Source organism: Cebus imitator, unplaced genomic scaffold, assembly GCF_001604975.1.
Source record: "Cebus imitator isolate Cc_AM_T3 unplaced genomic scaffold, Cebus_imitator-1.0 Scaffold568, whole genome shotgun sequence".
In the NCBI taxonomy this organism is placed as follows: Eukaryota; Metazoa; Chordata; class Mammalia; order Primates; family Cebidae; genus Cebus; species Cebus imitator.
In genome coordinates, this window is record NW_016107883.1 from 720,975 (window position 1) to 735,216 (window position 14,242).

The window sequence follows — 14,242 nt, forward strand, 5'->3', positions numbered from 1 at the left end:
AAAAAAAAAAAAAAAGGTATAATCAAATAGATGCAATGAAAATGGTAAAGGGAATATCACCACAGATTCCACAGAAATACAAACCATCATCAGAGAGTATTACAAACAATTCTATGAACATAAACTAGTAAATCTGGAAGAAATGGATATATTCCTGGACACTTGCATCCTCCTGAGCGTAAACCAGAAAGAAGTCGAAACCCTGAATAGACCAATAACAAGGTCTGAAGTTGAGACAGCAATTAAGAGCCTACCACCCAAAAAAAGCCCAGATCCAGATGGGTTCACAGCCAAATTCTACCAGTCAAACAAAGAGGAGCTGGTACCATTCCTTCTGAAACTATTCCAAACAATCCAAAAAGAGGGAATCCTTCCCAAATCATTTTATGAGACCAACATCATCCTGATACCAAAACATGGCAGAGACCCAGCAAGAAAAGGAAACTTGAGGCCAATATCCATGAGGAACATAGATGCAAAAATCTTCAGTAAAATACTGGCAAACCGATTGCAACAACACATCAAAAAGCTTATCCACCATGATCAAGTAGGCTTCATTGCAGGGATGCAAAGCTGGTTCAACATACACAAGTCTATAAACATAATTCACCACATAAACAGAACCAAAGACAAAAACCACATGATTATCTCAACTGATGCAGAAAAGGCCTTTGACAAAATTCAACAGTGCTTTATGCTAAAAACCCTCAATAAACTAGGTACTGAAGGAACGTACCTCAAAATAATAAAAGCTATTTACGACAAACCAACAGCCAGTATCATACTGAATGGACAAAAACTGGAAGAATTCCCTCTGAAATCTGGCACTAGACAAGGACGCCCTTTCTCACCACTCCTATTCAATATAGTATTGGAAGTTCTAGCCAGAGCAATCAGGTAAGAAAAAGAAATAAAGGGTATTCAAATAGGAAAGGAGAAAGTCAAATTGTCTCTATTTGCAGATGACATGATTGTATATCTAGAAAACCCTATAGTCTCAGCCCCAAATCTCCTGAAACTGATAAGCAACTTGAGCAAAGTCTCAGGATAGAAAATCAATGTGCAAAATCACAACATTCTTATAAACCAATAACAGACTTAAAGAGAGCCAAATCAAGAACGAACTGCCCTTCACAACTGCTACAAAGAGAATAAACTACCTAGGAATACAACTAAGAAAAAACGTAAAGGACCTCATCAAGGAGAACTACAAGCCACTGATCAATGATATAAGAGAGGACACAAACAGATGGAAAAACATTCCATGTTCATGATTAGGAAGAATCAATATCGTGAAAATGGCCATACTGCCCAAAGTAATTTACAGATTCAATGCTATCCCCAACAAGCTACCAATGACCTTCTTCACAGAACTGGAAAAAACCAACTTAAACTTCATATGGAACCAAAAGAGAGCCTGCATAGCCAAGACAATTCTAAGCAAAAAGAGCAAAGCAGGAGGCATCACACTGCCAGACTTCAAACTACACTACAAGAGTACAGTAATCAAAAGAGCATGGTACTCGTACCAAAACAGAGATATAGACCAATGGAACAGAACAGAGCCCTCGGAGGCAACCCAACACATCTACAACCATCCGATCTTTGACAAAACTGACAAAAACAAGCAGTGGGGTAAGGATTCCCTGTTTAATAAATGGTGTTGGGAAAATTGGCTAGCCATGTGCAGAAAGCAGAAACTGGACCCCTTCCTGACACCTTACACTAAAATTAACTCCAGATGGATTAAAGACTTAAACATAAGACCTAACACCATAAAAAACCCGAAAAAAAAATCTAGACAAAACCATTCAGGACATAGGCGTAGGCAAGGACTTCATGACCAAAACACAAAAAGCATTGGCAACAAAAGCCAAAATAGACAAATGGGGCCTAATCAAACTCCACAGCTTCTGCACAGCAAAAGAAACAGTCATTAGAGTGAATCAACAACCAACAGAATGGGAAAAAATTTTTGCAATTTATGCATCTGACAAAGGGCTAATATCCAGAATCTACAAAGAACTAAAACAGATTTACAAGAAAAGAACAAGCCCTTTCAAAAGTGAAGATATGAACAGACACTTTACAAAAGAAGACATACATGAGGCCAACAAACATATGAAAAAATGCTCATCATCACTGGTCATTAGAGATATGCAAATCAAAACTACATTGAGATACCATCTCACGCCAGTTAGAATGGTAATCATTAAAAAATCTGGAGACAACATATGCTGGAGAGGATGTGGAGAAATAGGAACACTTTTATACTGTTAGTGGGAGTGTCAATTAGTTCAACCATTGTGGAAGACAGTAGTGTGGCGATTCCTCAAGGACCTAGAAATAGAAATTCCATTTGACCCAGCAATCCCATTACTGGGTATACATCCAAAGGATTATAAATCGTTCTACTATAAGGACACATGCACACGAATGTTCATTGCAGCACTGTTTACAATAGCAAAGACCTGGAACCAACCCAAATGCCCATCGATGACAGACTGGACAGGGAAAATGTGGCGCATATATACCATGGAATACTATGCAGCCATAAAAAACGATGAGGTCGTGTCCTTTGTAGGGACATGGATGAACCTGGAAACCATTATTCTCAGGAAACTGACACAGAACAGAAAATCAAACGCTGCATGTTCTCACTCATAGGTGGGTGTTGAACAATGAGAACACATGGACACAGGGAGGGGAGCATCACACACTGGGGTCAGTTAGGGGGAAATAGGAGAGGGACAGTGGGGGCTGGGGAGCTGGGGAGAGATAGCATGGGGAAAAATGCCAGATTTAGGTGATGGGGAGGAATGCAGAAAATCACACTGCCATGTGTGTACCTATGCAACAATCTTGCATGTTCTTCACATGTACCCCAAAACCTAAAATGCAATTAAAAAAAATAAGAAAACAGGAAATGTTCTAGTGACTGTGCTGTTGGGAAATACTTCTTAAGCAGGGCCCCAAATTCACCAATTATAAAATAAAAAATTAGTAAATTTGACTTCATTAACATTAATAATTCCTATTCTTCAAAAGACAATATTAAAACAGAAATAAGGCAAGATACAAACTGGAAGAAGATATGTGTACCACACTTTCCACACCAGGCTGGTCCCCAGAACACACAGAGAACCATAGGTAACCATAAGAACCAGGCTAATCATCCAACAAAAATGTTCAAAAATCGGATACTTCACAAAAAATGACATCTGAGCAGCCAATAAGTATGCAATGTATTCAGATTTCTCATCAGGAAGATGTCCTGAAAACCATATGAGACCACTCCACCCATGTAGTGACTGTGACTTTGATATTCTGTGTTCTGATGCTTTGACACCTGTGGCCTTGCCGAGCCTGGAGGGACCGCCTCTCTCAGGGTCGACCAATCCATGGAGACAGGAAATGACTCGCCTTGGGCTCTGAGCTTGCCCTCAGCTCACCTTTCAAATACAAACCACCCAGTCCACTGTCCACACTCAGGACCTATCCCCCAGGGCCAGGACCAGACAAGCAGGGACCAGCCTGTGTCCAAGAGCCCGAAATTATTCAAAAACAAATCAGCCCTACACCTGCTCACTCACCTCACCATTAATTCCCGTGGGAACCACAATGGAGATGCCTGCCCACGGGCCCCACTCACTCTGCCTCCTGGCTGACCTGGGGCATTCCCGTGTGGCCCTGTGTGGAGTGGGGACTGTGAGTAACACACTTTCTTTTCTGTGGCACTCTGACCTGACTACACCTGGGCACCACAAGGGAGGGCTTTCTGCTAGGCCCCAGCCTCTCCCAACCGCCCGAGCCCACTCACCCTCTGGAGTCCCCGCCGCTGGACTCACTGGGCTGGCTGCCTTGCTGGGGGCTGCTCAGGAAAGACAGGCTCCGCCCCAGCCGCATCGCCTGCAGAAACTTCCAGGGCTTCTTTGTGCCCTGAACCTCTGAAGAAAGCAGAGGAATGGTTTCTGAGCCCTGTGGGGGACAGAGCTGGGTTCCTCAGGCTGGGGGCAGCAGCTCACCTTTGGGGGACACGAAGCTTGCCTTGCCCTTGATCCCTGGTCCTGCAGGAAGCAAAAGGGAGACCTGATGGCCTCAGCTGCAGTTAAGCTTCTGCGACGCCACGTGGCCCAGATGCCTGCAGGGCCACTGGCAGAGCCCATCTGGGAGCCTGCATTCTCTTTTCTGCTACCTTTGTCCCCTGGTGTGGTGTTAACACTGCTCTCTTCCTTGGAAGACTCGGAGACCTCCTTGGCCTTTTTGAGAGACAAGCGTTTCTTCTCCTGTTCTTCAAGCCACTCCTTGGGCGACAGCTTGTATAGGAAATCCTTGTAGACCTTGTATTGCTGCAGAGTGTCTTCAAATCTGGAGATCTCACTACACCGGGGGGAAGGAGGAGGTCAACCTCTGCCACAGTGAGGTCACCATGCCAGGGCCACCCCTTTGTTCTGGCCAAGCCTCTGTGGGTGGGCTCCTTGTTTTCCTGGAGAAAATGTGCAGGAATGCCACATGCTGGAAGAAGGGCATCCACCCTGCAACGACCCAGAGTCATGGCCCTCTGTGATTTGCGAGTTCCTCTCCACCCTGGAGACTACACCTCTCTTAGGCTATTGCCAGGCAAGCCTTTGAGCCAAGCCGCCCATCTCCAAGTGGAAGCCATGGGAGTCACTGAATCTTAGTTTCAGTCCCCTCATCTATAAATGGGCAACAGCCTCCTGGGAGCACTGAGTCCCTGGGAGGTAAAGCCATGAGATTGGCATGATGGTATGCTCCCTTTGGCTAGGCAAAATGACTGAGTGACCAGAAGGTGGGCCAACCCATAGCCAGCATGCTCTCTGACCTCACCTTTTGATATTAACAATCTGGGTGGTGAGGTCTCGGATCTCGAGGATCTTCTCCATCTTGGCTTTGGTCTCCTTCTCAGCCCTGGGGGTTGGGGGTGTGGGGGCAGGGGGCCAGTGGCAGCCTATTAAAGAGAAGTGAGCACACCGCCCACAGGCCCCAGGACTGGCCGTGGCTCCAGACAGGGCTGGAGAGCCACAGTTAAGCCTTTTGCCCGTAGTGTCCCCTGCCTTTGACTCCTGACCGGCCCTGGTGCTTCTACGGGAGTTGCAGTGTCTGGGGGCAGAGGCTGGGTGAGGGGGTGGATGGGTGGGTGTGCACAGGCTCAGGGACAATGGGGGTACAGCGTTGCCCAGCCAGCCCCTTGGGCCTGCAGGCTCACGCTTTCATGGCCTGCACGGAGCTGCGGTCGTTCTCTCTGAGGAACTCGTCGAATAAGATGGCGTCCTTCTCCAGGGACTTCTCGGCCCGCTCCAGCCTGGACTCCTCCTTGGTCAGCAGCAGCTCCAGCCACTGGATCTCCTTCCGCTTGACATCCAGGGCATACTGAGGGCCAGCAGAGCGGGGTCATGGTGCCTGTCCCAGGACAGCCCCTGCTGGCATCCCTCGCTTTGGGGGCTGCAGAGCCTACCTGGAGGAGGAACAGCTGCCGCTTCTGCTTAATGTAGTCGCACATGTTCTCAGGCTTCAAGTTCTTTTCTGCAGGAAGAAGAGGGAGGTGAGCAGGAGCAGGAAGCCCAGTCTGAGGAGGGGCCCGGCAGGTCTGCAGAGGAGCCTTCCGCCAGCTGCTGGGCACTGCTCTGCGTCTACACCCAGGTGACTACCAGGACCGTGGAAGGTAGTGTACTTGTCCTCTGTCTCCACAAAAGGAGAGAAGTTTCTTCCTGAAATATTACAATTAACATGGCTGGAGGCCGGCCGGGTGGGAAGCCCTTAATGTGTCTGACTTGGGCCTCTGTTGCTGTAGCACTATTCTCACTTGCAATGAGGCTCTGGACCCCTCGCCCGGGAAATTTCACCCAGCTGGACATAATAGTCACAGGCCTCCTAACCAGGGCCCGAATGCAGATGAGGAGAGAAAAATGGGGAGGCAAAATTGCGACTTGGGGCACCCTAAGCCCCCCAAGCAAACTGGGCAGAGGCTGCGTCTACATTGCCAGGGTTTAAACCAGGCAGGAGGAAGTCGAAGTGGACGTCTGGATAACATTTAGGAGAGCACGCTGGGGCCAAGGGCCATGGGGGCCCCTTTCTCTGGCCTTTCTGGAGTGGAAGTTCTAGGCGCTCCCTGACTTGGGAGCTGTGGAAAGGACCTGGAAGCCATGGGGCTCTCTGGCCCTGCCTCTCACACCCTTTCCTCTCCAGGAGCAGAGCCCTGCTTGGCAGGTACAAGAGCTGTTCCCAGAGTCCAGATCCAGGCAGAGGCTCTGGCTGGGCCTCCCTGGGTAGCCACGGAGATGTCCTACCCTGCAGGAGACCCAGTTCCTCACTAGGAGTCACAGTCCTGTCCCCCCAGTCTCTTGCCTCTCCTCCAGGTCTTAGGAATGAGGGTGGAGGCAGGAACAAGAACGGGCCATGCCGTCTCCCTGTCTACCCCCATTCCCTGGCCTGCCCCTCCAACTATGGGGCTGAAACAACCCCGCAAGTTCAAGGTTCAGCTACCCAGGTGGAGGCTGGAGGCCCTTGTGTGTTTCAGAGTCACATGGTACACCTCTAATCCTCTGTGTGCCAGGACTCTCTGGTTCCACTGCTTCTAACTTTGTAATATACTTCATCATCTGGGTTGATAGAATATTAATACATATCCAGTACTTAAGATTTCCAACGCTCACACACATACATAGTTCTTTCCTACTACTGCCAATGTATTAGTATACATTTAACCCCCACAGTCCATGAGGCTGATACTGTTGTCAGCAAGGAAAGGAAACTGAGCTGCAAAGTCCTCCAGTGACCTAGGTATGACCACAAAGCTGTGAAATGCTGCAGCTTCTGCCACCGCCAAAGCCAGGAAAGCTAGCTCCAGCTACATTCTCCGTCTTAGGAAGTTAAGCCGTCCACACTTGTATACTGTGCAGCCTCTGGCCACTGCGTGCTGCCCACATTCCGAATCACTCAACACAGCAGCCTCCCCTATCCAGGGCCATGTGTTCCAAGACCTCCAGGACATGCCTGAACCCTATCCTAGGTTTCTTCCTACATATATAGCTACCTGTGATAAATCTGTATTACTTATGAATTAGGCATAGTAAGAGATAAACAACAGTGACTACTAATAAAAATAGAACAATCAAAACAATATACTGTAATAAAAGTTAGTATGTGTTGTACTCACCTACTTTCAGCTCCGGTAACTAAAGCCAAGGGAAGAGAAACCCAGGATAAGGTGGGGAACTACCCTATTAGGACTGAACAGCTCTTAGGTTTGCAATCCTGGAATAGACCTTTGGTACCCCCCAGAAGGGGCCAAACACAGAAAAGGCCGGCCTTTCCGAAACACTTGAAAAGCACTTCCCATCTGCGCAAGGCAAGTGGCACGGAGGTTCCAGGCACGCCCCATGCGCTGGGGATGTGGGGCAACACTGGCCCCCCACCCCCACCCTGCGCCAGAGGGGCGCACCTTTGGTCAAGCTGAGCTTCCAGGCCATGTAGTCGCGGAGGGCGCGCAGACGCTCGGCCTCGGTATGCGCCTGCAGGTCCTCCTGCTCGTCCTCTAGCTGCAGCTGCCTCCGCAGGCTGGTGTGCTTAGCCGACACTTTAGAGGAGTAGGTCATCTTCTCGTGCACTCGTAGCTGCTTCTGCTGCTGTCGCTCCTGGGGGCGTCGGGCCAGGTTGGGCGGGACCCAGGCTCTTCAACCTGCCCCGCTGCCTCCCTGCGCGGTTCCCCACTCCAAGGGGTGGGCGGGCCCGAGGCCGGGGAGGCAGGTTTGCAGGCGCGGGAAGATGCCTGCGGAGATGCGGGGGGCCTGGACGCAGGCAGCTGCCTGGGGCTGAGAGCCAAGCGGGCAGGGCAGCTGTCAGGGAGGCCATTTGCCCAGAGAAGGGCGCCAGGCGGAGTCCTCAGCACAAACACAGACTGCACGGTCAGATGAGCACTCCAGATCCACAGAAGAGCCACACTCACCAGAAAAGATGTCTCATTTTATCTGAAATTCACATTTAACTGAGAGCGGTATATTCTGATGACCAACCCAGGGGAAGGGAACCTAGAGGCTCTGGGGTTCTCGAAGACTGCGGCTGTGTAGTAGGTCGCCTGTAGCCTGAAGGTCGCCGTTGGTGGCCCTCTCCACCTGTTCTCCACCCTACTCCAGCTCCTGTGGCCCGGAGGTGGCTTCTCACCCAGCCCTCCCTTGGGAGGAAATCCCGGGAGGAGTGGGAAGGCTGGACTTACCTCCCCATCCCCTGGCCCCGCCCCGTGTCCCTCCTGCTGTCCAGTTCTCAGGGTGGTGACATCCCCTGCCAGTTCTCCCCCCTCTTTTCTGTGCCCGCCCTGGGAGTCTCTTTATGTGGACTTTCTACGGTCACTTCTATTTCCTGCTGGCACCTGCCAGGTACACAAACAGCATCTAAGAACCCAGGCAAATGGGTCCAGCCTGAGGCCCCTAGAGTGCACATCCTGGCCACTGCAGTCAGGAAAATGTCACCCACTAGATTCTCAGGATACAAGATGGCCTTTAGAAGACATTGGGCAGCTGACTAAGGGCAGGGCCAGACTGAGGGGGACCCCGTTGGGAGGGGGAGGGTGTGAGTGGGGGACCCTGCTGGGTAGGGGAGGGTGTGGTTTGGTGACCCTGTTGAGTGACAGAGGGTGTGGGTTTGGTGACCCCGTTGGGTGGGTGAAGTTGGGGTTTGGTGACCCTGCTGGATATGGTGGAGAGAGTGTGTTGGGTGAGACTCAGGAGGCCCTGAGCTAGGGCTGGGCTTGAGTGTAGAGGAAAACCAAACGCCTCTTTGGAGAAGATATAGCAGGGTGGCCAAGGCGTGGGTCAGAATCTCTGGGTCTCAGCTGGTCTGGGAATCACAGCCCACTGGCTTAGGGCTGAAGGGCCTGGTGTCTGATGTGGAGGCCTGGGCAGGGCTGAGGCCTGTACATCTCCACCCATGCCCCGCAGATGCCAGTGTGGCCGTTGCTGCCTGGGGAACCATGGCTGTGAGGAATCTCAGGGATGCTGAGCCCTGAGTCAGGGGGAGGTGGCTGGAGGCTGTGGGGCAGCACAGGTGTGACTCTGGGAAGGCCGCCACACCTGGCACATGGGGCAGGGCTGTGTGCCCATGCTTGCTCAGGCATGCTGGCGGCAGGAAAAGGCGGTCCCACTCAGGGCTCACAACTCTCAGGGCTGGAAATCAAGAGGACAGGCTGAGGTGAAGATGGGGCAGGGGTGGGGTCGGGGCTGGCCCAGGGACCCGAGGCACCTGGAGAAGCATGTGTGTGCATGCCGTGGGTGACTGTGTGTGTGGATCTGACCTGCAGGGGGTCCAGCCAGAGGGAGGGCACAAGGCCTGAGCAGTAGGGATTGCTTGTGGGACGGGAGAGGGCCTGTGAAGGCTGAGCTGGGTCTGGGAGGACCAGGAGAGTGTCAGGAGGGGATGGTGTTTCATGCAGGCAACAGTGGAAGTAGCAGCAAGGTGGCTGAGGCTGCGGCCACGGCAGCCCAAGATGTCTACCTAAGGCCCAGGAAGAGTGGTAAGAGACAGGGGAAGACAGTGGGATGCTGTGAGACCTGAGCCAGGTAGGCTTTCCAGCTGATTTTGTAGAAAGTCCTGAGCCACTAACTATTGTGGAGTGAGAAGGACCTGAGGAAAGTGCTCCTCTAAGAAAGACAATATGGCCACTCCAGGAAGCAGTGGGAACAGGGAAGCTCCTGGAGGTGCTGGTGGCTGTCCCAGATACTCACGGAGAGGGTCTTATTCCGCTGCTGATCTCTGAGCAAGAAAAAATCCACGTCCCCAGACAAGTGGAAAGGATTCACCGAAGCGTCAGGGCCATGCTCTGGAAAGGGAGACACCTTACTGGTAAGGGGAGCCAGCTCTTCCAAGTGGTGGTGTCTGTCTTGGGGGCCCCACTGCCCTCCCAGCCCAGCATGGAAAAACATGAGTGGGAAGGTTCCCTTGGATGTAGCTGTGCCTAAAGTCCAACCCTGGACTTTCCAGCTCCATAAAGGCACCTCTGTAGTTTAACCTGGTTCACGTTGGCCTTCTGTCCTGGCCCCAGAAAGAGAGCTAGTGCGCACAGCCTTGGCACATACATCTGCGCTCAGTCTGCCCTCACTGCAGGGCTCTGGAGTCTCCCTCATGAAGGAGGGAGGCCAGACCTGCTGTTTGTCAATGATGGACCTGGTGACCAGGGCCTGCTGACACTGAGCTCATGGACCTTGCCCTGGGCCCTCTCTGTGAACTTGCATCTGTCTTTCTAGGGCTCTCCAGTCCTCCTGGGGAAGGCTAAGAACAAAGAGCTTCAAGCCTGAGGAGGGACCAGAGACCCAGAAAAAGTCATGTGAAGGTTTGTTTTGTAGGGTAGACTCTTGTCCTGCTCCTGATTCTCCACACTGACTACAATTCAGAGACAGAGCAGATGCCAGCAGCCTCCCTCTGAGCCTCAGGCAGCTAAGAAGTCAGGTGGAGAGGGTAAACTGAGCACATGGACTGCCTTCCCCTCCAACCCAACCCCAACACCCCAGAAATGTTATAAAATAAACATAAAACTAGGAGAGCTCTGGAAGACGCGGTGGGGGGGGCGGTGACTCTGGTGTCACAGAAGTTGTTAGGAAGCTCTGGGAGAGGGCAGGCAGGTGGAATGGGGTAGGAGGTGCAGCCTGGCACAGCTGCAGAGACAAGGGCGTGGAGGGCACTGGGGCACAAGCAGCTGGTGGAGGAACTGCCAGGAACCCACCTCACCTCCCCAACTCACACTTGCTCTCCCTCCCTGCTCCTGTCTAGCAACCCAGGGCAGAGGTGTTTGCCCTCAATTAGGAATCATGGGACCTGGTGCTTGATCAGAGGGACAGAAAAGTAAAATTCTTTATGCTCCCAAACTGGCCATGAGCACACATTAGCGGCCCGTCCTGTGTCCCCATCACAAAAACAAATGGATAGCTAGCAAGCACCCAGCACTTGCCATGGGCCAGACTGGGAATTTTCTGTGACTGAATGTTCCTGACCATCCAAGGAGGTGGAAATGATGGTGACCCTCATTTTACCTGTGATGAACTGAGGCTTGGAGCAATGAGATACTTTGCCAAGGTCCCATAGCTGTAAGTAGCTATGGGGAGACTGGCTTAACAAGACAAACATGAGGATGGATCCAAGATGGCCAATTAGGAGCAGCTCAGGATTGCAGCTCCCAGCAAAAGCACAGAGGGTGAGCGGATGCCACATTTCGAGATGGATTTTTATTGCCCATAGACCAGGAGATTCCAAGGTGGAGGAGCCCCACGGGTTGCCAGCGTGGCCAAGGATGTTTTGGCCAGTGCAGTGGGTCTCTGCACAAAATACACGTGCCTGGGAGCCATATTAGCTGGTGATTGGAGCTCCTGGGAGACAGAGTCGCTCATTGAACTGATAAAAAGGGGACTGAAACAGGGAGCCAGGCCAGGATATTCCTGGGCAAAAAAGCACCATGAATCTCAGCCTGGCTGTTTGAGCTGGTGCAGTGGGTCGCCACTCGGGAAATCACACAGATCCCGGCGCCTTTTCAACAGGTGACTGGAATACCTGGGAGACAGAGTAGCCTGTTCAACAGGGAAAAAATAAAAGGGGGTCTGAGGCAGGGAGCCAGGTGATCAGGCTTGGTTGGTCCCACCCCCACAAAAAAAACAGCAATCTGAAACGCTCTGGATTGAGAGTTTCACAGCAAGCACAGCTGAACCAGGGACAGTCCAGCTCTGTGGGAGAGAGGCGTCCACCATTAATGAGGCAGTCCACCACTACGGAGGTAGTCCGCCATTGCTGAGGCAGTCTGCCATTGCTGAGGCAACCCATCATTACAGAGAGAGTCTGCCATTATAGAGGTGGGTGGCCATCGCTGGGGCAGTTCTAACTATACCTGTATAAATAGGATTGCAGGGAAGTTCACATGGCAGCTGGGCGGAACCCACAGCAGCTCAGCAAAGCCTCTGCAGGCAGACTATGACTAGGCTACCTCCTCACTGGGCAGGGCTGCCCTGAAAAAAGGCAACAGCACAACAGAAACTCATAAATAAAGCCTTAACTCACGGGGAGAGAGCACCTCAGGGGCGGGAGGTGGGGGGAAGCAATTATGAGTGCTGCAGCAGCAGACTTAAACAAACCTGCCCAACAGCTCTGAATGAACAACGGTGCTCAAAGCACAGCACTTGAGCTCCTATAAAGGACAGACTGTCTCCTTAAGCAGCTCCCTGACCCCTATATATCCAAAGAGTCACCTCATAAAGGAGAGCTCAGACTGACATCTGGCGGGTATCCTTCTGGGACAAAGATAGCAGAAGAAGAAACTGGCAGCAATCCTTACTGTTCTGTAGCTGCTGCAGGCGATTCCCAGACAAGCAGGGTGGAGTGGACCTCAGCAGTCCTATAGCAGAGGGGCCTGACTGTTAGAAGGAAAACTAAGAAACAGAAAGAAATAACTTCATCATCAACAAACTGGACATCCACTCAGAGACCCAATCTGAAAGTCAACAACTACAAAGACGACAGGTGAATAAATCCACAAATATGGAAAGAAACCAGCGCAAAAAGGATGAAAACACCCAAAACCAGAATGCCTCTCCTCCTCCAAGGGATCACAACTCCTCACCAGCAAGGGAACAAGGCTGGACGGAGAAGGAGTTTGATGAATTGACAGAAACAGGCTTCAGAAAGTAGGTAATAAGAAACTCCTCTGAGCTAAAAGAATATGTTCTAACCTAATGTAAAGAAACTAAGAACCTTGAAAAAAGATTTGATGAAATGATAAGGAGAATAAACAGCTTAGAGAGGAATATAAGTGAATTGATGGAGCTGAAAAACACAACACGAAAACTGTGAGAAGCATACACACGTTTCAACAGCCAAATTGACCAAGCAAAAAGGATATCAGAGGTTGAAGATCAACTCAATGTAATAAAATGAAAAGACAAGATTAGCGAAAAAAGGGTAAAAAGGAATGAACAAAGTCTCCAAGAAATATGGGACTATGTGAAAAGACCTAATCTATGTTTAACAGGTGTTCCTGAATGTGACAGACAGAATGAATCCAAGCTGGAAAATACTCTTCAGGATATCATCCAGGAAAACTTCTCAACCTAGCAAGGCAGGCCAATATTCAAGTCCAGGAAATACAGAGACCACCACAAAGATATTCTTCAAGAAGAGCAACCCCAAGGCACATAATCATCAGATTCACCAGGGTTGAAATGAAGGAGAAAATGCTAAGGGCAGCCAGAGAGAAAGGTCAGGTTACCCACAAAGGGAAGCACATCAGACTCACAGGTGACCTCTCAGCAGAAACCCTACAAGGCAGAAGAGAGTGGGGGACAACATTCAACATCCTTAAAGAAAAGAACTTTCAACCTGGAATTTCATATCCAGCCAAGCTAAGCTTCATATGTGAAGGAGAAATAAAATCCTTTAAGTACTACTCAGAGATTTCATCACCACCAGGCCGGCTTTACAAGAGCTCCTGATAGAAGCACGAAACATAGAAAGGAACAATCAGTACCAGACACTCCAAAAAAAATACCTAACGGTAAAGAACATCAACACAATGAAGAAACTGCATCAACTAACGGGCAAAACAGCCAGCTAGCATCAAAATGGCATGATCAAATTCACACATAACAATGTTAACCCTAAATGTAAATGGGCTAAATGTCCCAAACAAAAGACACAGACTGGCAAATTGGATAAAAAGCTAAAACCCATTGGTGTGCTGGATCCAGGAAACCCATCTCACATGCAAGGATACACAAAGGCTCAAAATAAAGAGATGGAGGAAGATTTACCAAGCAAATGGAGAGAGAGAGAGAGAGAAAAAAAGCAGGAGTTGCAATTCTCATCTCTGATAAAATAGACTTTAAACCAACAAAGATCAAAAGAGACAAAGAAGGACATTACATAATGGTTAAAAGATCAATGCAACAAGAAGAGCTAACGATCCTAAGTGTATATGTACCCAATACAGGAGCACCCAGATACATAAAGCAAGTTCTTAATGACTTACAAAGAGACTTAGACTCCCACACAATAATAGTGGGAGATATTAACACCCCATTGTCAATATTAGACAGATCGACAAGACAGAAAATTAACAAGGATATCCAGGACTTGAACTCAAACCTGGATCAAGCAAACCTAATAGACATTTACAGAACTCTCCACCCCAAATCCACAGAATATACATTCTTCTCAGCACCACATCACACCTACTCTAAAATTGACCACATAA

The 14,242-nt window shown here is 50.0% G+C and overlaps 1 protein-coding gene across 4 annotated transcripts in view; it reads right to left on the minus strand.

Moving 5' to 3' along the window:
* Window positions 1-14,242, minus strand: part of CFAP100 (cilia and flagella associated protein 100) — a 49,448-nt gene that overhangs the window by 12,523 nt on the left and 22,683 nt on the right. For 2 of the 4 annotated variants that reach the window (XM_017515985.2, XM_017515987.2), the window contains exons 4-11: window positions 9,738-9,832; window positions 7,463-7,655; window positions 5,477-5,544; window positions 5,228-5,391; window positions 4,849-4,929; window positions 4,196-4,380; window positions 4,026-4,067; window positions 3,821-3,947 (exon numbers count right to left, since the gene is read on the minus strand). In XM_017515985.2, coding sequence (XP_017371474.1) covers window positions 3,821-3,947; window positions 4,026-4,067; window positions 4,196-4,380; window positions 4,849-4,929; window positions 5,228-5,391; window positions 5,477-5,544; window positions 7,463-7,655; window positions 9,738-9,832 — 955 coding nt within the window. Of the gene's footprint in view, window positions 1-3,820; window positions 3,948-4,025; window positions 4,068-4,195; window positions 4,381-4,848; window positions 4,930-5,227; window positions 5,392-5,476; window positions 5,545-7,462; window positions 7,656-7,966; window positions 8,188-9,737; window positions 9,833-14,242 lie in introns of those variants that run through there. The other 2 variants (XM_037734039.1, XM_017515986.2) reach the window with 2 other exon arrangements.